Genomic DNA, 23,871 nt, shown 5'->3' with positions numbered 1-23,871 from the left:
TCAGATAACCTGCAACAGGCTTTGATGCGCGAGCAAAGGCAAAGCCGGGAGATCGAATTTCTTGCAATTTCTTGCTCGAGACTTTCTTGGAATTTCCGACGCAAAGAGTGATCTAACTATAACTCACCTTGGGAATAAGGCCTATATTGAGGATTAATTCTATTACCCTTCATCCACTCTTACATTTATCAAGTTAAAAAGGCAAATCACCTGCCGTAGCAGACAAAGAGACATCGACTGGGCTAGAAATCACTAACACACATCGGACAAGGTCGCAATTATGTTAAATTCCGTAATTAGTAATATCATTTCAGTCCAATGGCTGGAACTAAACATTTGTTACGTAATCCAGTGGGTTTTAGACCTAAGTGCAATTTCCATTTTCAATTTTTGCAATGTTCAGAGTAAAATTTGACAAAAATTTAACTTCCTTTTTATCTAGTTTTTACTTCCTCTGCGGGTGCTTTGATCTGAAACAGCTGTCATTTCTTCAGACATTATTTAAAAGTGCGCTTTTTAGGCTGATGGTAATTTATGCACTAAATATTTGTAAAGTAATATGCAAATTCATATGATTAATTAATAATAGTCTCGGGTGGAATAGGGGGAAAACTCCCTTTCTAATAATTACGCCCTAAGGCCTATTACGGGGGAAATTAGAAAAATAGGCTAATTCCACTTAGTGCTGCTTGTAGTTTAATCAAACGAGCGCTTGTGAAATAGTTGTTAAATAAACTTTGTCCCTCGATAGGCCTAAACTCAAAATGTACCTTTTTTGCAGTTGACCTTAACTTTTGTGTTACCAGGGTCTTTTTCTGGTACCGTTGCATTCTGCGCTGTTAATTTCTTAACAATGCCAATGAGTTTTCACTCACTGTTTTTCTCTGCAGAACTCAGTGCAGTGGCCTTGAAACTGCACTGGGTACAGGCGATTTATTTTCCAAGTTCAGGTGCTCATAGCCACTTTAATTTAGTTCGCGCTTGAATACCGGCTGTTCGTTAACATGAAAACAAGACGAGAGAAAATTTGAAAACTGATAAGCTACTAGGTTGAAAGGAAGACGCTTAGCTCTTGTCCACAGTTTCTGCAGCATAAAGAACTTGGAAGATAAGTTTACTCCTTCTGGATAGGATGCTAGTAGTTCACCGCAGGGTTACCCCCTAGTATGAACTTTATTATAGTGTCTATTAAAGCATAGTGGAATTAGCCCACGAATTGGGGACACTATTTAAAACTTATTCAAAAATTTGCAGCGATTATCCATAATATTTCTATTTGGTTTTAAATATAAATTCTGAAAATTAATCCATAATGGCTTGAAAGAAGAGTGAAGAAGTGAGAAAGACCGAAAGATGAAAGGCTGTTGTCAAGAAATAAAGAAATAACTCATGCGTATCAAATTAACCAACAAATACAAGAACATCGCGCCAGAGAACGTCAACAAGTAGACCAAGCTAACTATCTTATATTCCGTAATGAATAAAAAATTTCATTTTAGTCCTGACCGATACTTAAAAATAAAGATATGTATAATGTTACATAATCACCAGTTTCAGGCAATCCGAGTATATAATTTATATTTGCAATTGCCGAACTGTTCAGAGTAAAATGTCCCGAGAAATCAACTTTTATCGAGTCCATACTAGCTCTACAGGTGCTTTCATCTGAAAAAGATTTCATATCTTCACACGAGGAAATGTTTTATTTAGACTGGTGGTAATTCTTTCACTGAAAATTTATAAAGCATTATGAAAATTTATGTGATTATAGTCAGTGCGTAGGGCCCTTAAAAATACATACATAATACATGAAAATAGTCGCGTAAAACGGTTATAAAAGACAACTGCATGTTAAATCAGAGACGTATGAAACTCTCAAAACTCTCAAGCTGACCAAGATTTTCTAACAACTAAGTTAAACGCTCTCAATAGGAACTTCAATTATCTCCACCCGAGCTAAGATCAATGGTGAACATTACTGGAAACTTCACAAGCAAACTGGACCAAGTACTTAACGCATCACCAGCGGGTATTATTAAATTGTTCTCAGCTTTGAACATTTTCCTATCCATCACCGCATCTCTTGGCAATGTTCTGATTCTTATTGCTCTCCATAAAGTCTCTTCCATTCATCCTCCGACCAAACTTTCCTTTCGATGTCTGGCGGTCACTGATCTTGGAGTTGGCGTTTTTGTGCAACCACTCTATGCAACGCTAATTATGTCTCCCTTGATAAAGATGGACGTCAAGGAGATAATTATGACAAGCCGAGTTCGTGTTGCCCTCGGCTGGATTTTTTGTGGAGTATCTATCTTGACGTCGGCCGCTATTAATGTTGACAGACTTCTTGCCCTGTTGTCGGGACTGAGATACAGACATGTCGTAATTAACATTGAGGCGAGTTCGTGTAGCTATAATTTGTTTTTGATTTTTAGTGTTTCTCTTGGATCGATCCGCATTCCCAGAAGTGATATCGCCCTCAAAGCCGCCTCTGATCTCCTTCCCCTTTCGCTGGTAATTTCGATTTTTTTCTACACAAGGATTTTTTTTTGAAATTCGACATCAACAAGCTCAAGTCCCTCGAGGACAAGCGAATGAAGGAGAGATTCCAGTGAACATGGCAAGATACAAGAAGTCAGTTTCTAGCATATTGTGGGTGCAGTTAGCATTAGTTGCCTGCTATGCTCCTTGGAGCATTACCGTTGTGTTATATGTTAACGGAATGGAAAAGGGTGATTCATGGCTAGTTACAGAGACTCCAGTATTCTTTAACTCATCTCTAAACCCGATACTGTATTGTTGGAAGATCAGAGCAGTGAGACAAGCGGTGAAAGACACAATAAGACAGCTGTACTGTTAAATTTGTAAAAAAAAATAAGCTGTAGAGATCAACATAAGTTGTTAAAGCTAGAAAGAACAAAAGAAAATGGATTTAAAATACATTTATTTATTAAAAACTGCAATACTCAAACTAATCTTCAATTCCTACCAAATTTAACATAGTACTAACAATTTTTAATCAATTAACGCTACCTTTATAATGCAAATATTGTTAAGATAATGATTTGAATAGTTAACATGACATCATCATTGTTTCATTTTAAACTCATTTTTCAAAACAACAAGAGGCCTAGAGACCTTAACGCGGATGGTTATTCAGTTTATTGCGAATGTTACCCCATGTTTTCTACGAGCTGTACAGTTCTCATTCGGCTTGCTACGTATGGCTTTGCAAGTCAGTTTCTAGCATATTGTGGGTGTGGTTAGCATTAGTTGCGTGCTATCCTCTTTGGGGCATTGCCGTTGTGTTATATGTTAACGGAATAGGAAGTGACGAGGCATGGCTAGTTTCAGAGACCCTGATCTACTTAAACTCATTTCTAAACCCGATCCTGTATTGTTGGTAGATCAGAGCAGTGAGACAAGCAGTGAAAGACACAATAAGACTGCTGTACTGTTAAATTTGTAAAACAAAATAATAAACTGTAGAGATCAACATAAGCTGTTAAGACTAGAAAGAATGAAAGTAAAGAAGATTTAAAATACATTTAAGTAACATAGTACTAACAATTTTTAATCAATTAACGCTAGGTTTATAACGCAAATATTGTTAAGATAATGATTTGAATATTTAACACAACATCATCATTGTTTCATTTTAAACTCATTTTTCAAAATAAGAAAAGTAAGTGTCTTCGTTACTTCCAGAAACTCTAGTTTTAATAAACTCGTCTCTAAACCCGATCCTGTATTGCCGGAAGATCAAAGCAGTAAGATCGATAAGCAGATCACTCATTGCAATACTCAAAATTATCTTTAAATCCAACGGAACTTTAACATATACTTAAGTGCACAATCACGAAGTATGGAGCATTACTGTAAAAACCTAAAAGGAACCGGGATTTTTAGTTTGTAGCAGATTCAGAACGGAAAACGTCAAACATTTAGCGAAAGATGCGCCATCCAAGATGCAGTCACTCGGGCCTTGCACGCGGCGACTGTATCCGCAGTACGGGTTGCAGTGGCGGTGTTTTGATTCCATTTTATTTTGTCTTTCGAGAAAACTAAGCGGTTTTATCTTTTGTAAGTTAAAGCGCGAATTTTTGTCTTATCAAACACTCGATAGAAAGAGCGATTCCTGGAATATTTTTCCTTCCCGAATGAGTACGCTGAGAAGCAAAATAAAAGAAATTGTAGATTCCGTGCACGGGTAAGATTTTTGGAGTTTTCAATTACCCTGTGCCTAATTTTGGTGTTTTAAAAAGGTTATTCATCAGTGACGTTAATTGACCTCGTTGCTATTGTTCGTTACCAGTGGAGCTGATATTGGAATAAATGATTACTTCTTTGCATTGGTCCGTTTTGCGGAGAACATTACATAGGAGTATGCTTCATGTTGGGAAGTAAATGAAACTAATAATTAGGAGGATGCCCGCGTAAGAACGGATAAGGCAAATTTCGGACCTTCCCCGACTGGCTTCATTTTTCAGTGAAAGTAAACTATTATATTCAATTTACAAATATCGCATTTATTCGAATCAATTCGATTTTTTTTCATTGTTAACTGGTCACTGAGGAGGTCGTATCTGGTTTTGTGAATCACCTGTGTTCAAAGTCCTGTACACTTGATCCAATTCCATCCTCAGTGTTCAAAGGGTGCCGTCATTATCTGCTTCCAATAATCACTCGTATAGTTAACTTGTCTCTTACAAGTGGCCAAGTACCTGATAGATTTAAGGTTGCCATGTTGAAGCCGTTGTTGAAAAAGAGTGGAGCTGATCATGAACTATTTTCGAACTTTCGTCCTGTCTCGAATTTATATTTTCTATCCAAAGTTACGGAGAAAGCAGTTGCAGCACAATTAATGGACCACCTTAATGATAATGAAGGCTTATTAGAAGAATTTCAGTCGGCATATAAATCTCATCACAGTACAGAGACTGCGCTTGTGAAAGTTCAAAATGATATTTTGAAGGCTATTGACAATAACAGATCGGTTATATTACTATTGCTCGATTTATCGGCTGCGTTTGATACTGTCGATCATTCGATTTTGTTATCTAGACTACAGAATCGCTTTGGTATTAGGAACACTGCTCTTAATTGGTTTCATTCGTATCTTCACTCACGCGAACAGTTTGTTTCTGTCAATGGAATTGAATCGTCAAAGAAGAATTTACCCTACGGGGTACCACAGGGTTCTGTACTGGGACCCTTGTTGTATTCCCTTTATGCAAGTCCGCTGGGTGACATAGCCAGAAAGCATAGCATACCGTTTCATCTCTATGCAGATGACATACAGTTGTACTTGTCGTTTACGTCCAATTGCCCTAATCATCTATCAAGCTCAAAGATGGCAGTAGAATTATGTGTTAAGGACATTGGGGACTGGATGCTGCGTAACAAACTTAAGTTAAATCGGGATAAGACTGAACTTTTGGTTATTAGTTCTAAATATCGTCCACGACCACCCCTCGACTATATACGAGTTGGTGATGAAGTAATCAAGTCTAGTAAACAGGCCAGGAATTTAGGAGTTGCATTCGATCAATGTTTGGATTTCAAAGAACACGTTAAAATAACCTGCAAGAGCGCATTTTTCCGCATTCGTAGTATAGCTAAAATTAGGCGATACCTATCCCAGAGTACTACTGAGACCATTGTTCACGCTTACATAACATCGCGTTTGGACTATTGTAACGCCCTACTGTACGGTCTCCCAAAGTATCTGATTAATAGACTTCAGCTTGTACAGAACTCAGCAGCTCGCCTTGTTACCTTGACTAGAAGGCAGGAACACATCACACCAATACTAAGGAGCTTACATTGGTTGCCAGTTCATTTTAGGATTATTTTCAAAATATTGTTGTTAACTTACAAAGCTCTGAATGGACTGGCCCCTGATTACATTAGAGACCTACTGCGATTTAACATTTCTGGTCGGACACTAAGATCTTCAAACAACAGGTTGCTTGATGAGCCTAGAGCAAATCTTAAAACGTATGGTGAAAGGGCTTTTTCCGTGGCGGCACCAAGGCTCTGGAATAAACTACCCCTCCAGATCAGACTTTCATCATCAGAGGCAGTTTTTAAGGCTAATCTTAAGACTTATCTTTTTAAGCGTGCATTTGATTTGTAGTTTTTACTTTTTATTTGTAGCCTAATTGTATTATATAGCGTATTTAATTCTTAGGATTTTAACTTTTAGGATTTAGGATTTTAGGTTTTTAAAGAATTAGGATTTTAATTTTAAAGTATTGTAAAGCGCCATGGACAATTAGTGGAAAATGGCGCTATATAAATGTATATTTATTTATTTATTTAAAGTGACCTCGAAACTGGCTAAATTACCTCCGCAGGCTCTGAAATTTTGCTATAAACGTTGAACGCTGCCAAAACACTTGTCAGCTTGTTATTCTAACAAGCTGAATGTTTTACATGAAAAAGTTTCATCGGTCTTCAATATTTTAACGGTTTATCAATTTTATTCTGTCAAAGTTTGCCGGAATTATGAATTTTCTAAAATATCTCCTACCAAACTCCAAAATGTGCGAAGCGTGACTTACCTAAAGTTAAAAGCTATTTTCTCAAATGTGGGACCTGCTCTAGAAACGGATCTATGATAACTCAAAAGTACTCACATCAATGTAAAAACACATGGAATAAAATCTGTGAACACTCCTCACTGTGCGCCGTACAGAGCTCCACGAATTTGCCAAATATTCGCCAATTTGACGGCAAATAAAAATAACGGCGGTCCCACTGTAACCAAAAAACATGAACAGTAAACGCTTGGAAATAAAATAATCATCACTACAGGTCAAATTATGGAATTTTAAATTAGATTATCCGCGGTTCAGCCGTTGTTTCGGGAAAATCTACCTTCATTTGGTATTTTAAACAGTAGAAACGATGAATATTTTTTTCCATCGATATGCAAATTACATGCACTGTAGCCGGGTGAGTTTTTCTTGCGATGAGACGACCAACTACTTAAACTGATTTCTTTTATACATTTTCTAAGGCAAATAATTCATCTTTCCAGAGGGTAAAAATTGTCCCAGCCTCCTTGCAAAAGCTTTTCTTACCGGTTAGTGAGCTCTTTTCACTTCTCACGATGCGGTAACGCAATGTTTACTTTTCAAGTTTCAGTTTTTTGTCTCACTTTAATTGAATTAAGCCGACGAACCAGGTTGGCTCTTTTGTCCAAAACTACCTCTTCTCGAGAAATTCCGTAGTATACAAAAATTTTTGCTGCTGGGGTTACTTAAGTTAAAAAGGTTTTGCATGAGTGTATTTTCGCTAGGGGTACAATCGCAAAAAATTTTGTTTCATCCTGAATCTGCTACAAACTAAAGAAACCCGGTTTCTTTTTGGTTTCTACAGTAATGCGCCATATTTCGTGATTGTGCACTTAAGTATATGTTAAAGTTCCGTTGGATTTAAAGATAATTTTGAGTATTGCAAAGACTGATAGATTTGCTATTTTAAATGCTCTTTCTTTCGTTATTTCAAGACTGTTAGATTGCTCAAAACGTATGTTGATCTACATGTATACAGCTAATTATTTAAAGGACAGTACAGCTGTTTGATTGTCTTTCACTGCTTGTCTCACTGCTTTGATCTTCCAACAATACAGGATCGGGTTTAGAGACGAGTTTATTAAAACTAGAGTTTCTGTAAGTAGCGAAGAAACTTCTTTTTCCATCCATTTACATATAGCACAAGGTCGATCCCCAAGGAGTATAGCAGGCAACTAATGCCAACTGCACCCATGAAATGCTAGAAACTGACTTTCTATTTCTTGTTATGTTCAGTGGGATTTCTCCGTCGTTCGATGGCCCTTGAGTGACATGGTTTTGTACTTGGGCTTGTTGATGTCGTAATTTGAAGAGAATCGTTGGGTAATAGAAGACAGAAATTATCAGAAAGAACGGAACTAGAGTAGAGGTTGCTTTGTGGGCAATACCGGTGGACATGATAATTGCGGATCCAAGAGAAGCTGACCAATAAACCGAAAACAAATGATGACAAGACGAACGCGCCTTAGTGTTACGACACGTTTGTATCTCAGTCCCAACAACAGGGCGAGAAGGGTATACGGTAACCTTAAGTGTAACCGCAGTAGACAGATTTGAAATATAATTTGCTTGGAATTTTGACTGCGAAACAAATTCATTGCCTCTAGTGTTTAATTCCCCAAACTTGACGCTGGTGAGGATTCCAAGTGAAAACTTAGGATTGTGGTCCTACTTGTTTAGGACAGACATTTAAATGTTTTTATCCATCGAAGTATTTTCTTAGGGTTCTCCCAAAGTACTGTGTGTTACGTTCTTTATTCTTTATTGAACAGATCAAACGCGAGCGAGAGCCTATAATCACGTGATCTAACAGGAATACATTAGCAGAGATAACAAGATGTAACTAGCATACATTAGTCACGTAACACTGTGTTCATGTTTTAGATAGATCTGGCATGAAATACTTTGTGTTTTTACTTATTTTTATAAATAAAATCAGTTGATTACTGTCTTTATTGTAGAATATATAGTATCTTATAGTGCTCAAAGAAAGTTTAAGCCATGCCAAGAATAGCGATAGTCTTTGGACTAAAAGTTTCCCTCAGCTGAGTAAAATTTGCCAGGTTCCTTCTTATTCTGCCCCAGATTAAACAAACCTGGGTTACCGTTTGGCCGTTCTTCTACTTCTTTGTTGTTCTTCTACTTCATTAACCTGGGCTAAACTGCAATGCCATTATAACGTTTCTTTGGATTTGAACAATGAAGGTAATTTTGAGCAATACAAGAGGGTATCAATGGGATTAACCGTTACCTGTTAAACAGGTCAAAACTTTAATCTTTAGGAGTAAAAATTGGAAAATTTTAACGGTTAGCCGTCGAAATGTTTTTTAGTCAAAAAAGTGACAGTCAAGAATCTGGAATATGATAGATCATTGACATAAAACAATGAAGAAGAGACTTAGGTCTGTGCAGTTTATCATTCGCGCGTTACTCAGAGAAGTGTCACACCGGCAAATTTATGGAACTTTGTAAGGAGACGCCACTTGTGCCAATGGCATCAACAAGGCAGTCGTACATACATACATACATACATACATACATATACAAACTTTATCAACGTGTCTTCATATCTAGCCGATGGGGAAAAAACCCCTCTACTAATTGAGGACACTTAGTATAATTAATCATTTATCTACTATTTTCTAATGAACTATTAAAAAGCCTGGCAATAGTAAAGTAACAAAAACATCTCTGACTGGGGTTTTCTATTGAAACGAAACGTTATTACTCAAGAGATTCAATACGTTCAAATTAACATTTTTTCTAGTGTAAGAACTGATCAGTGAGCAAAATCTAAAGCGATGACTCATCTTCAGAACTACGCAGCAGCCTTCTCGGGCCACCATTTTAATGCCACGCAACGCTAAAGCTAAGAAAATTCAAAAATGCTCTGTTACAAAACCGGAGTGTCCTGTCGAGCTAAAACGTTGTAAAACGTCACGTTCTTAGAGTCTCTTACACCTGATGGGACTTAAACCTTAGAAGTATAGGTAATTTTCAATTTTGGAATATGATTACGTCACATGATATCCGGCCTAGCAAAAAGAAATCCCCCGCGAGTCGTTGTTTTGGTAGTCTCCTGAGCCAGCCGATTAATGTTCCCCTCCCGCTGGAAGCTAAATATTGCTTTTATTGTTTTGAAAAATGAGTTTAAAATGAAACAATGATGATGTTGTGTTAAATATTCAAATCATTATCTTAACAATTTGCATTTTAAATGTAGACTTAATTGATTAAATTGTTAGTATCATGTCAAATTTGGTTGGAATTGAAGATACGTTTGAGTATTGCAGTTTGTAATAAATTAATGTATGTTAAATCCTCTTTTCTTTCGTTATTTCTAGCCTTATCAACTTATGCTGATCTCTACAATTTATGATTTTTTTTACAAATTTAACAGTACAGCTGTCTTATTGTGTCTTTCACTGCTTGTCTCACTGCTCTGATCTTCCAACAATACAGGATCGGGTTTAGAGATGAGTTAAAGAATACTAGAGTCTCTGTAACTAACCATGAATCACCCTTTTCTATTCCGTTAACATATAACACAACAGCAATGCTCCAAGGAGCATAGCAGGCAACTAATGCTAACTGCACCCAAAATATGCTGGAAACTGACTTCTTGTACCTTGCCATGTTCACTGGAATCTCTCGGCCTTCGTTCGCTTGTCCTTGAAGGACTTGAACTTGTTGATGTCGTAGTTTAAAGAAAATCCTTGTGTAGCAAAAAATCGAAATTACCAGCGAAAGGGGAAGGAGAGTAGAGGCGACTTTGAGGGCGATATCACTTCTGGAAATTCGGATCAATCCAAGAAAAACACTAGTAAACCAAAAACAAATTGTAGCTGCACGAACTCGCCTTAATGTCACGACATGTCTGTATCTCAGTCCCAACAACAGGGCGAGAAGTCTGTCCACACTAATTGCGGTCGACATCAAGACAGATACTCCACAAAAAATCCAGCTTAAGGCATCACGCACTCGGCTTATCATAACTACCTCCTTGACGTCCATCTTTATCAAGGGAGACATAATTAACGTTGCATACAGTGGTTGCACAATTAGGCCAACACTGAGATCAGTGACCGCCAGACATCGAAAGGAGGATTTCGTCGGAGGATAAATAGAAGAGACTTTGTGAAGAGAAACGAGAATCAGAGTATTTCCCAGACATGCAGTGATGCATGGAAAAATATTGAAGGCTGAAATTAATGCAAGTGTAGCTCGTGGTGATACGAGGACTACTTGGTTCAGTTTGCTTGCGAAGTTTCCATCTTCTGTAATGTTCGCCATTGTTCTTGATTGTTCAGAAAATTGAAGTTACTATGAAGAGCGCTGTTAGTCGATAAAAACTTTAGTCAGCTTGCACCTTATTATCGGACAGAGAATTTTATATGCCGCTGATACCACACACAATTGAGGGTTATAATTGTTTTACGCATTTGTGTGTATAAATAATGTTCACCATTTAAGGGAGACGATCTCTGATTGGATTATGCAGTCATCAGTTTGCACTGAAAAGTGATCGTCGTGATAGATATGTCAGTTGCTGCGATTTCTTTTTCAACATTGCTTCGCGTTAATTTGCTGTCGCCTCGTGGATCAGCAGTTTCTTTGACAATGTTATGACGACATTCATAATCAATGACAGGACAGATACATGAAAAAAGGACGTCAATTTGTTATATTAATCGTACGCATAAACAGATCGGACTTTTCAGTAATTTAAAAATTAGTTAAATTAGAAAAAGTCCGATCTGTTTACAAGCACAATTAATCCGTAATTGTTTCGAGAAATTAGGACCGATTTCAATTTCAATAATAAGGCAATCATAACTACAAGCTTCTATCTGACATCTTTTCGTTAGACAGGGTTAAAAATTGGAGCCACGCTTGATTAAATATTTTAGTTTTATCTTTTTCTGAGCTCGTCAGGAGGCGGAATTCAACAAATCCTACAATCTGATTGGTTCCTGGAGCGGGCGGAATTTTCTCATCCGGACCGCCACAGCGGGCGGAATCCGTCGTGATGATCTATTTTCGTGAACGAAATAGCGATAATCGTCAATCTTTCGCCCTTTTTACACTTGCATAGACGATTAATCAACGCAAGTTTATCTCCATTCACCTTTTAATGACAAAGAAAGCCACTGTAAATAAATTCAAATGAGACTTTTGAAGTTGTGAGGGTTTGTTTGGCTGTTTGTAGCTCGCCTCTGTAATGGCGCGTAATCCTGCTGTGTCTCTCTCTGTACAATTAATATTTTAAGTAAAAAATGAGTCAATTTCAGTCGAGTTTACCTCTCTGATCGTTGCTGTATTTGAGAGAATTTCTGTGGAATACACTTAACGAATTTCCTCTCTATTTGCTACTCAATTTACGGTCGAAAACTGTGATTTTGAGTGATTCGCAACGACTGACAGAAATTGTTTTTGTAGTATAATTTCAAACTTTGCAAGGAATTTCACACCGGAAAAACAATTTTGGGGAACTGAGCTGGTGAACAAAATGCAACTAACATAAAGAAGTCCGAAATAAATCTGTTCTTTAATACATCTTTCTTTGTCTATTATCTGAGTTACTCGCTCGTTCGGTCGTTAGATTTTTTATGAATGGTTTGTAGACGGCGCGTAAGCCGATTCAATGACAAAGCTGCGTAAACAAACCCTCTTGTAAGCCAAATTACCGCAGGAAAAAAGATAAACATGTTATTGGCCGGCTTATGGTCTGTCCGTATAGTGAAAAACTGTGACCTCGGGCTTGAAAATGCTTCTCTCGGCCTGCGGCCTCGGGCAGCATTTGCAAGACCTCGGTCACAGTTTTTCCCTATACGAACCTCCCAGCCGGCCAATAACATATATTTGTAACTTTAATTTTCTCAACACTCTTAGCCAAAGTTCGTAAAATATTTTTTTTCTTTTGGAAGCGAGGCACAAAGACGAGCAAGTCACAAGTTTGCAACATCAAGTTCAATTCTCATTGGCTTTAAAGCTGTCAAAACTCTGAACGCATGAGCGACTTTTTGATGAATGATCTACAGCTACGGAAATGCACGTCGAAACGGTAAAAGTGTTATTTTACTGACAAAACTTACATGAAAACATTTTATGAAATGTTTACAGCCTTGATTTAAACTATGTCAGGGAGCTAAAGGTATAAGGACGAACTCATTCGGGTAAACGGAGATTAAACGTGAAAAGACAAGTGAAGTTGGTAATTTGTAAGGAGACGCCATTGGTGCCAATGGGCATCAACAATGCAGTCATAAAGTAACAAAAACATCTCTGACTGAGGTTTTCTATTGAAGCGAAACGTTATTACTCAAGAGGTTCGGCACGTTCAAATTAACACTTTTTCTACTGCAAGAACTGATCAGTAAGCAAAATCTAAAGCGATAACTCATCTTTGGAGAACGCAGCAGCCTTCTCGGGTCACCATTTCAATGCCACGCAACGCTAAAGCTAAGAAAATTCAAAAATGCCCTGTTACAAAACCGGAGTGCCCTGTCGAGCTAAAACGTTATAAAACGTCAAGTTCTTAGAGGGTCTTACATCTGATAGGACTAAACTCTTAGAGGGATAGGTAATTTTCAATTTTGGAATATGATTACGTCACATGATATCCGGCAATAGCGAAAAGAAATTTCCCCGCGACTCGTAGTCTTGGTAGTCTCCTGAGCCAGCCGATTAATGTTCTCCTCCCCACTGGAAGCTAAATATTGCTTTTATTGTTTTGAAAAATGAGTTTAAAATGAAACAATGATGATGTTGTGTTAAATATTCAAATCACTATCTTAACAATTTGCATTTTAAATGTAGACTTAATTGATTAAATTGTTAGTACTATATTAAATTTGGTTGCAATTGAGGATACGTTTGAGTATTGCAGTTTGTACTAAATAAGTGTACATTAAATCCTCTTTTCTTTCGTTATTTCTAGCCTCTTCAACTTATGCTGATCTCTACAGCTCAATATGGTTTTTTTACAAATTTAACAGTACTATACAGCTCTCTTATTGTGTCTTACACTGCTTTTCTCACTGCTCTGATCCTCCAACAACACAGGATCGGGTTTAGAAATGAGTTAAAGAAGACTAGAGTCTCAGTAACTAACCATGCCTCACCCTTTTGTATTCCGTTAACATATAACACAACGGCAATGCTCCAAGGAGCATAGCGGGCAACTAATGCTAACTGCACCCACAATATCATAGAAACTGACTTCTTGTATCTTGCCTTGTTCACTGGAATCTCTCCTTCGTTCCCTTGTCCTTGACGGACTTGTTATTGATGTCGTAGTTTGAAGAAAATCCTTGTGTAGCAAAAAATCGAAATTACCAGCGAAAGGGGAAGGAGAGTAGAGGCGGCTTTGTGGGCGATATCACTTCTGGAAATGCGTATTGATATTCAAGACATGCACCAATAAACCAAGAACAAATTATAACTACACGAACTCGCCTTAATGTCACGACATGTCTGTATCTCAGTCCCAACAACAGGGCGAGAAGTCTGTCCACACTAATTGCGGTCAACGTCAAGATGGAGACTCCACATAAACGCCACCCTAAGGCATCAGGAAATCGGCTTATCATAACTACCTCCTTGACGTCCATCTTTATCAAGGGAGACATAATTAGCGTTGCATACAGTGGTTGCACAATTACACTAAGATTAGTGACTGCCAGACATCGAAAGAGGATTTCGTCGAAGAATAAATAGAAGAGACTTTGTGAACAGAAACGAGAATCAGAATATTTCTCACACAGGCAGTGATGGATAGAAAAATATTGAAGGCTGAAATTAATGCAAGTGTAGCTCGTGGTGATGCGACGACTACTTGGTTCAGTTAATTTCCACCATATCTGGTTGTGCGCTATTTTCCCTTGCTTGGAGAGTACGAAATAATGTGTAAAAAGAATAAAATGCAAGTGAGAACGAATAAAAACTGCAGTAGACCCAGTTGAAAGAAACGAACGGGCGCATGGTTAGTTATATTTTATGAATAAATATCACAACTGAAAATAGTTTGTCAATTTAGCAATGAAAATAATTTTTTTTCCAACTCTGCCATTAAAATCCTTCATTTCTGCGTATAACTAGTAAGCTGAAGAAATATTGAGTATGCTGAAAAAATAAAGGAGACCTTTGCATCCACTGATGAATAGAAATAGAATTGAAGACATGACTGACCATCGCCGAGTCATATACACAACTCAAGCACTTGTGAAATTAAAGCCTGAAAACAATTTAGGCCTGAACGGGATTCGAACCCATGACCTCTGCGATACCGGTGCAGTGCTCTACCAACTGAGCTATCAAGCCAACTGGGGGCTGATCATGTTCAAACGACTCGAATTCTAGAATTTGTACTTCAGGGCTCACAACAGTGAAGCAGCTAGGGAAAACGCGGTAGAAACCAGCAGATCGAACTTTCAGTGCTAACAAGCACTGGCGAAAATGAAAACACAAAACTACGCATAATGAAGAACGCTTAGTACTACAGAGTGGGTTGCATAATTTCCAGGGGGTCACGGAAATTTGTGACACCCAAAAGCAAAGAAACTTCTAGTCGCTACACATGTAGTTTGCTATCAAAAGACATTTACGACTGCGTGATATGATGTTATTGTTCCCCATAGAAGGAAATAAAATTTACAGAAGAGCGTTGTTCAAACAATTGTGCAAATTAATCATTATAAGGTTTGAAAGAAGAAGGAAGCAAAGGGGAAGACCAAATGATGAATGACTGCTACAGTGAAATGAAAAAATAAGTTAGATAGAAAGCTAGCGTATCACAGTTAACAACACAAAAAACACAAGAACATCGGCGTAACTTTTACTAGAAAGAACTAACAACAAGAACACGTCGCGTTAAAAATACATGCTAATTGAAGGAAAAAAAAATATTTGATGAAAAAATTCATTTCACTCCAGAGGGTAGAATTAAAGATTTGTTCCAAAATATACGGAGGTTTAGGCCATGCAAACTTCTGGTACAGTTCATATTACTTTGCAACTCTCGAGCTTTTCAGTTAAAATACGTGATTTTATATATATATATATATATTTTACTAAGAGATAACTTCCTCTGCAGGTGCTTTGAGCCGAAAAAGATGTCATTTCTTTAGACAAGGAATGTCCTATTCATGCTGGTGCCAATAAGCTAGTTTATTAAATATTTGTAAAGCAATATCCATAGCTATGTAAACAGTAATTCCTACCAACCGAATGAGGAAAAAACTTCGACCCGCTTATTCATTATATATACGCAGCAATAAAAGCCTTGAATAATTAAGCTTTGAGATTATGTTATAGAAAAGCTGGCAAATTTGGCAAAGCGATAAATTATTTTCAGCCGCTACTTGAGGCTTTAATCGAACATACGCTCGTTAATTAACCCACTGAACCCACTTCACCGTCTGTGTTATTGATTCTATCTGGCTTTCGTTCTTCACAATTTCAATTCTTTCATAATCCAACATCTCACAATTATCTTTTTCCCTATTTTAAAGTTATGAGTATACTAAAGATAAACGAGACTAATTAGTGTTAAAAAAGAAACTAGGCAAACGGGCCAATGCGCAACAGATCAAAGCACCTGCAGAGAAAGTAAAACCTAGCTAAAGTTAAGTGTGCATATGCATTGGTCGGAGCCTTGAAAATGTAAAAATTCATAAACAGTCACTTAAAACAGCTACATATAGGGACAATGGGATGTGTTAATTATCAGCGATATGAAACTGTCACATCAGCCAGACGTTAAGCTACCAGCTGACTAAGGTTTTTTGTCGACTACCACTTTACAACGAATTCAGTTTTCTGATCACCCAACAACAATGCCGAACATTACTAGAGACGAAAACTTCACAGTTTTTCACAAGGTATTCAGTACACCACCAGCAGCGCTGTCATTTTCAGCTTTGAACATCTTCCTATCCATCACCGCATCTCTGGGCAATGCTCTGATCCTGATTGCTCTTCATAAAGTCACTTCTATTCATCCTCCGACGAAACTTTTCTTGCGATGTCTGGCAGTCACTGATCTCTGCGTTGGTCTTCTTGTACAACCATTCTATGCAACATTCCTCCTGTCTCGTATAAAAGAGGTGAGCGAGAGCGTTGTTAACGTTTTAAGTTGGATTTTGTGTGGAGTATCCTTCTTGACGTCGGCCTCAATTAGTGTGGACAGACTCCTCGCCCTGTTGTTAGGACTGAGATACAGACATGTCGTAACTTTGAAGCGAGTTCGTGTATTTATAATTTGTTTTTGGGTAATTGGTGCTTCTCTTGGATCGATCCGATGGTGGAGGGAGGATATCACCTTCATGTTAACTTCTACTTCTACAGCTAACGGTTAACCCCATTGGAATTGAGACCCTCTTGTACTGCTCAAAATTGTCTTCATAGTTCAAATCCAAAGAAACGTTATAACGGCATAGCAGTTAAGCTCTGTTTAAGAGCTAAACTGCTTTTAAACAGAGTAGAAGAACAACAAAGTAGTAGAAGACAGCCAGCAGTGAGTTAATTCAGGAAAAGATGTAGGGTGAGACGGTTGATCTCCCATTTTGGATAGACCTTATTCAGATAACCTGCAACAGGCTTTGATGCGCGAGCAAAGGCAAATTAAAGCCGCGAGATCGAATTTCTTGCAATTTCTTGCTGGAGACTTTCTTGGAATTTCCGACGCAAAGAGTGATCTAACTATAACTTACCTTGGGAATAAGACCTATGTGGAGGATTATTTCTATTACCTTTCATCCACTCTTACATTTATCTGGTTAAAAAGGCAAATCACCCGCCGTAGCAGGCAAAGAGACATCGACTTGACTAGAAATCGCTAACAGCCATCAGACCAGGTCGCAATTATGTTAAATTCCGTAATTAGAAATATCATTTCAGTCCAATGGCTGGAACTAAACATTTGTAATATAATCCAGTGGGTTTTAGACCTAAGTGCTATTTTTATTTCCAATTTTTGCAATGTTCAGAGTAAAATTTGACAAAAATTTAACTTCCTTTTTATCTAGTTTTTACTTCCTCTGCGGGTGCTTTGATCTGAAACAGCTGTCATTTCTTCAGACGTAATTTAAAAGTGCGCTTTTTAGGCTGATGGTAATTTATGCACTAAATATTGTAAAGTAATATGCAAATTCATATGATCAATTAATAATAGTCTCGGGTGGAATAAGGGGAAAGACTCCCTTTCCAATAATTTTGCCCTAAGGCCTATTACGGGACATTCAAATGCTTTTATCCATCGAGGGAATTTCCTTAGGGTTCTCCCAAAGTACCGTGTGTTACGTTCTTTATTCTTTATTGAACAGATCAAACGCGAGCGAGAGCCTGTAATCACGTGATCTAACAGGAATACATTAGCAGAGATAACAAGATGTAAGTAGCATACATTAGTCACGTAACACTGTGTTCATGTTTTAGATAGATCTGGCATGAAATACTTTGTATTTTTATTTATTTTTATGAATAAAATCAGTTAATTAGTGTCTTTATTGTAGAATATATAGTATCTTATACTGCTCAAAATGTTTTTTAGCCAAAAAAGTGACAGTCAAGAATCTGGAATATGACAGATCATTGACATAAAACAATGAAGCCAAGACTTAGGTCTGTACAATTTATCATTCGCGCGTTATTCAGAGAAGTGTCACACCGGCAAATTTATGGAACTTTGTAAGGAGACGCCACTGGTGCCAATGGCATCAACAAGGCAGTCGTACATACATACATATATAAACTTTATTAACGTGCCTTTATATCTAGCCGATGTAGAAAAACACCCCTCTACTAATTGGGAACACTTAGTATAATTAATAACCTACTATTTTCTAATGAACTATTAAGAAGCCTGACAATAGTAAAGTAACAAACACATCTCTGACTGAGGTTTTCTATTGAAACGAAACGTTATTACTCAAGAGCTTTAACACGTTCAACTTGACACTTTTCCTAGTGCAAGAACTTATCAGTAACCAAAATCTAAAGTGATAACTCACCTTTAGATCTACGCAGCAGCCTTCTTGGGCCACCATTTAAATGCCACGCAACGCTAAAGCTAAGAAAACTCAAAAGTGCTCTGTTACAAAATCGGAGTGCCCTGTCGAGCTAAAACGTTGTAAGACGTCAATTTCTTAGAGGTTCTAACACCACATGGAACTTAAGAGTCCCTGTCCATAAAAATGGAAAATAACTCGGTAAGGGTCGAAAATTCGATTTCGCTCATATTTTCATAGTAGATAGGCTAGGGCATGACAAAAACTACTGGACAGTTTTTTTTTTTTTGGCAAAATATCCTTTTATTTCAAAGAAATATGCAAATTACCAACTTCCGTTAAAATCGTCATTTGACGCACCATTTTATTAAGCAAGTTTGAGAGCCTCGCATGCAAAACCACATCATTCTTCCCTCTTTAAAACACTCAAATATATTTTTGCAATGTTTAAATGTGTACTGGGTTGGTTTTAGGGAATGTTGCGTTGTCTTTTTGGGTGCAAAATAATTAAATTTCGAAGACATGTATTTCATTCATGTAAAAGTACTTCGTGTATATAATTGATTTTCACCATGTTTGAAACCTTCAAATGGATTAAGCTTCTGGTGGTTGAATCGCAGAAGGATGATCTACAGATTCCTGTAAAAATTTCTTTGGGCAAATGATTGAGAGCGACGCGAGATCGAGAGCTTTTCAAAGTACGTGAAAAATGCAAATATTTGACCATCCGTCGTCAAATTTCAATTTACTGGTTAGACGTATATTTTAGCATGCGCCACATGACTTGACCAATGTTAAGTTGAAATAGACACAGAGCTGATAATTTCGAGATGTTCTAACCTTATTTGCTGTAAAAGGCAGGTCCAAAGCCGATTTGACGTGTTTCTCTCACCACTCGTCGCACATAAAGCAGAAGTTTGCTTTTGTTTACATAACGTCCGATGTACATCGCCAACTGTCAACTTATTTAATGGTCGAATACCATGAATCTGTGACCCTCTTTCGACACATATGATCAGTCATTTGTAGATAGTTGCTTGCTTTGCACTACACCAAAATATTACGTTTGATCATCATGGTTTGATGACTTGAATCCTTGCTTGCAGCGGTTCCTTGTTAGTCACGCAATGCTGTCATCCCATTTTAGGGGGTAGGGGTAGGACAATTTCTATCCTAATACATAAGGCTCCGTAAGGCTGGGAACCACTGGAGCACACAATCATGTTGAGTAGGAAGAGATTAAATTAAGAAATGAGAACAATGAATAGTTTAGCATTGCCCCTGTTGTTATCTTTTACTCGACCACCGCTACCTACATGCCCTGCGTAATACTGTAACGCTGAACTCATACCTAGGTCTTTTCGCACTGTGCGATTATTTTTGGTTTACATGTAATACAGTGGGCTACCCCCGGGGAAATGGGTGGTGACCGCTTAATGGGGCTAGCTGCTTGAAATGAGGTTGGTGTACCTTGAATATTTAATTTTTCACTATCGGGTTATGAATTTCTTGGTGAACATGGAGTCAATTCAAGATAATCATGATAGACGTGTATTTGAATTATCACTCGTCATGCACCTTCAATTTCAGACTCTTATCTGCCATCGCCCTTTCCAAAACAAAGCTTTTAAATTTTGGGTGGCCGTTTAATAGGGGTAAAGACAATAATGAAACCCTTCTCGGAACGACCAAATGGTGGCCGCGGAGGTAACCAGTCAATAAGTGTTTTATTTACAATATTTTACTGACAATAATTTTGGACTGTATTGACAAAAGTCCTCTATTTTCTGTTACAAACATACCAATGCCTCACCACTAGGCAAACAAAATACGCCAAATAAAATGGCATGGCCAGGCTATTTACTCACGCAATTGCTAATTAAATTTAGTATGTTTTTCTCACGAATTAGACACGTTGTGATTTCCTATTTTTTTATTTCAGCTAGTTCTTGCTTCATTGATCTATAATTTGTTTCATGGCAATTTTTTTTAAATTTTAGTGAGTACAGGCACTAGCTTTATCAGTTGTTGTCTGAAACATCAAAACGTACAACAAACGCGATTTGGACCGAGGCCAAGTACACTATAGAATACGATTATATAAATATACACATATTATTATATATATGAACAAACAGATTAAAAATGATTAAATTGTTTCATTTATCCTGAGAGTGCTCTATACAAAATAGATCAAAATGTGCAGCATATGCCGTGACAGCATTGCGTGACGAACAAATAACGGCTGTAAGATTGTGCTGCGCCGACACGCTTATCAGCAATGGTCAGCAATCGATCAAACGTATTATTTTGGCGCAGTGCAAAGCAAGCAACTATTTACAAATGACTCAGCCGTTTTTTACTTTGATGCAGTGATGTTCATATGCGCAGAAAGATGGTCACAGATTCATGGTATTCGACTAATAATAGATTGACAGTTGGCGATGTACATCGGACGTTAACCTTGTGTAAACAAAAGCAAACTTCTGCTTTATGTGCGACGAATGGTCAGAGATCGACTAGGAACACGTCAAATCGGCTTTGGACCTGCCTTTTCCAACAAATAAGGTTAGAACATTTCGAAATTATCCGCTCAGTGTCTATTTCAACTTATTATAGGTCACGTCATGTGGCGCATGCTGAAATATGCGTCTAACCCGTAAATCGAAATTTGACGACGGATGGTCAAATATTTGCATTTTTGACGTACTTTGAAAAGCTCTCGCTCTCGCGTCGCTCACAATCATTTGCCCAAAGAAATTTTTACAGGAATCTGTAGATCATCCTTCTGCGATTCAACCACCAGAAGCTTAATCCATTTGAAGGTTTCAAACATGGTGAAAATCAATTATATACACGAAGTACTTTTAAATGAATGAAATACATGTCTTCGAAATTTAATTATTTTGCACCCAAAAAGACAACGCAACATTCTCTAAAACCAACCCAGTACACATTTAAACATTGCAAAAATATATTTGAGTGTTTTAAAGACGGAAGGATGATGTGGTTTTGCATGCGAGGCTCTCAAACTTGCTTAATAAAATAGTGCGTCAAATGACGATTTTAACGGAAGTTGGTAATTTGCATATTTCTTTGAAATAAAAGGATATTTGCCGATAAAAAATATCCAGTAGTTTTTGTCATGCCGTAGCCTATCTACCATAAGAATATGAGCGAAATCAAATTTTCGACCCGTGCCGTGAAATTAAGAATTTGTCTGATTTTTACAGGCAGGCAGGTAATTTTCAATTTTGGAAGATGCAATTTTGGCAATAGCAAAAATAAATTTCCCGCGAATCGTTGTTTTGGTAGTCTCCTGAGCCAGCCGATTAATGTTCCCCTCCCCACTGGAAGCTAAATATTGCTATTATTGTTTTGAAAAATGAGTTTAAAATGAAACAATGATGATGTTGTGTTAAATATTCAGATCATTATCTTAACAATTTGCATTTTAAATGTAGACTTAATTGATTAAATTGTTAGTACTATGTTAAACTGGGTTGGAATTAAAGATACGTTTGACTATTGCAGTTTGTACTAAATAAGTGTACATTAAATCTTCTTTTCTTTCGTTATTTCAAGCCTTATCAATTTATGCTGATCTCTACACCTGATGATTTTTTTTACAAATTTAACAGTACAGCTGTCTCATTGTGTCTTTCACTGCTTGTCTCACTGCTCTGATCCTCCAACAATACAGGATCGGGTTTAGAGATGAGTTAGAGAATACTAGAGTCTCTGTAACTAGCCATACCTCATATTTTCCTATTCCGTTAACATATAACACAACGGTAATGCTCCAAGGAGCATAACAGGCAACTAATGCTAACTGCACCCACAATGTGCTAGAAACTGACTTCTTGTATCTTGCCATGTTCACTGGAATCTCTCGGCCTTCGTTCGCTTGTCCTTGACGGACTTGAACTTGTTGATGTCGTAGTTTGAAGAAAATCCTTGTGTAGCAAAACATCGAAATTACCAGCGCCAGGGGAAGGAGAGTAGAGGCGGCTTTGAGGGCGATATCACTTCTGGAAATGCGGATCGATCCAAGAGAAACACCAGCAAACCAAAAACAAATTATAGCTGCACGAACTCGCCTTAACGTCACGACATGTCTGTATCTCAGTCCCAACAACAAGGCGAGAAGTCTGTCCACACTAATTGCGGTCGACGTCAAGATAGATACTCCACAAAAAATCCAGCTGAAGGCATCACGAGCTAGGTCTATCATAAATACCTCCTTGACGTCCATCTTTATCAAGGGAGACATAATTAGCGTTGCATGCAGTGGTTGCACAATTACGCCAACACTAAGATCAGTGACCGCCAAACATCGAAAGAAAGATTTCGTCGGAGGATAAATAGAAGAGACTTTGTGAAGAGAAACGAGAATCAGAGTATTTCCCAGACATGCAGTGATGCATAGAAAAATGTTGAAGGCTGAAAACAATGCAAGTGTACCTCGTGGTGATGCGAGGACTACTTGGTTCAGTTTGCTTGCGAAGTTTCCATCTTCCGTAATGTTCGCCATTGTTCTTGATTGTTCAGAAAATTGAAGTTACTATGAAGAGCGCTGTTAGTCGATAAAAACTTTGGTCAGCTTGCACCTCATTATCGGACAGAGATACCACACACAATTGAGGGTTATAATTGTTTTACGCATCTGTGTGTATAAATCATGTTCACCATTTAAGGGAGACGTTTTCTGATTGGATTACGCAGTCATCAGTTTGCACTGAAAAGTGATCGTCGTGATAGATATGTCAGTTGCTTCGATTTCTTTTTCAACATTGCCTCGAGTTAATTTCCACCATGACTGGTTGTGCGCTATCCCTTGCTTGGAGAGTATGAAATAATGCGTAAAAAGAATAAAATGCAAGTGAGAACGAATAAAAACTGTGGTAGACACAGTTGAAATAAACGAAGGGGCGTATGGTTAGTTATGTTTAATGAAAAATATTACAACTGAAAATAGTTTCTCAATTTGGCAATTAAAATAAGTCTATATTTTTCAACTCTGCCATTAAAATCCTTCATTTCTGTGTATAACTAGTAAGCTGAAGAAATATTGAGTATGCTGAAAAAATAAATCAGACGTTTGCATCCACTGATGAATAGAAATAGAATTGAAGACATGACTGACAATCGCCGAGTCATATACACAACTTAAGCAGTTGTGAAATTAAAGCTTGAAAAAAATTCAGGCCTGAACGGGAGTCGAACCCATGACCTCTGCGATACCGGTGCAGTGCTCTACCAACTGAGCTATCAAGCCAACT

General features: G+C 37.6%; 2 protein-coding genes and 2 pseudogenes across 2 annotated transcripts; 1 reads left to right on the top strand and 3 right to left on the bottom strand.

The window, feature by feature from the left end:
* The first annotated feature begins 1,877 nt into the window (after positions 1 to 1,877).
* On the top strand, positions 1,878 to 2,901 carry LOC149097121 (adenosine receptor A3-like; annotated as a pseudogene).
* Positions 2,902 to 9,814: 6,913 nt separating this feature from the next.
* Positions 9,815 to 10,925, bottom strand: LOC110048489 (adenosine receptor A3-like). The gene has a single exon (XM_020754287.2). It carries the CDS (start codon positions 10,872 to 10,874, stop codon positions 9,975 to 9,977), a length of 900 nt encoding a protein of 299 aa, XP_020609946.2. The 5' UTR covers positions 10,875 to 10,925; the 3' UTR covers positions 9,815 to 9,974.
* Positions 10,926 to 13,469: 2,544 nt separating this feature from the next.
* On the bottom strand, positions 13,470 to 14,421 carry LOC149097120 (melanocortin receptor 4-like; annotated as a pseudogene).
* Positions 14,422 to 20,214: 5,793 nt separating this feature from the next.
* LOC149097119 (adenosine receptor A3-like) lies at positions 20,215 to 23,237 on the bottom strand. Its single transcript, XM_089279926.1, has one exon. The coding sequence runs from the start codon at positions 23,121 to 23,123 to the stop codon at positions 22,224 to 22,226; it is 900 nt and encodes a 299-aa protein (XP_089136052.1). The 5' UTR covers positions 23,124 to 23,237; the 3' UTR covers positions 20,215 to 22,223.
* Between the last annotated feature and the right edge of the window lie 634 nt (positions 23,238 to 23,871).

This window comes from Orbicella faveolata, unplaced genomic scaffold (genome assembly GCF_042242905.1).
Source record: "Orbicella faveolata isolate gen_17 unplaced genomic scaffold, um_ofav_v1 contig_47, whole genome shotgun sequence".
Taxonomy (NCBI): Eukaryota; Metazoa; Cnidaria; class Anthozoa; order Scleractinia; family Merulinidae; genus Orbicella; species Orbicella faveolata.
This window is presented reverse-complemented; position numbering and strand designations above follow the sequence as displayed.

Coding starts and splice junctions, on each gene's coding strand:
- LOC110048489 (XM_020754287.2), bottom strand. CDS start 10,874: ATGGCGAACATTACAGAAGATGGAAACTTCGCAAGCAAACTGAACCAA.
- LOC149097119 (XM_089279926.1), bottom strand. CDS start 23,123: ATGGCGAACATTACGGAAGATGGAAACTTCGCAAGCAAACTGAACCAA.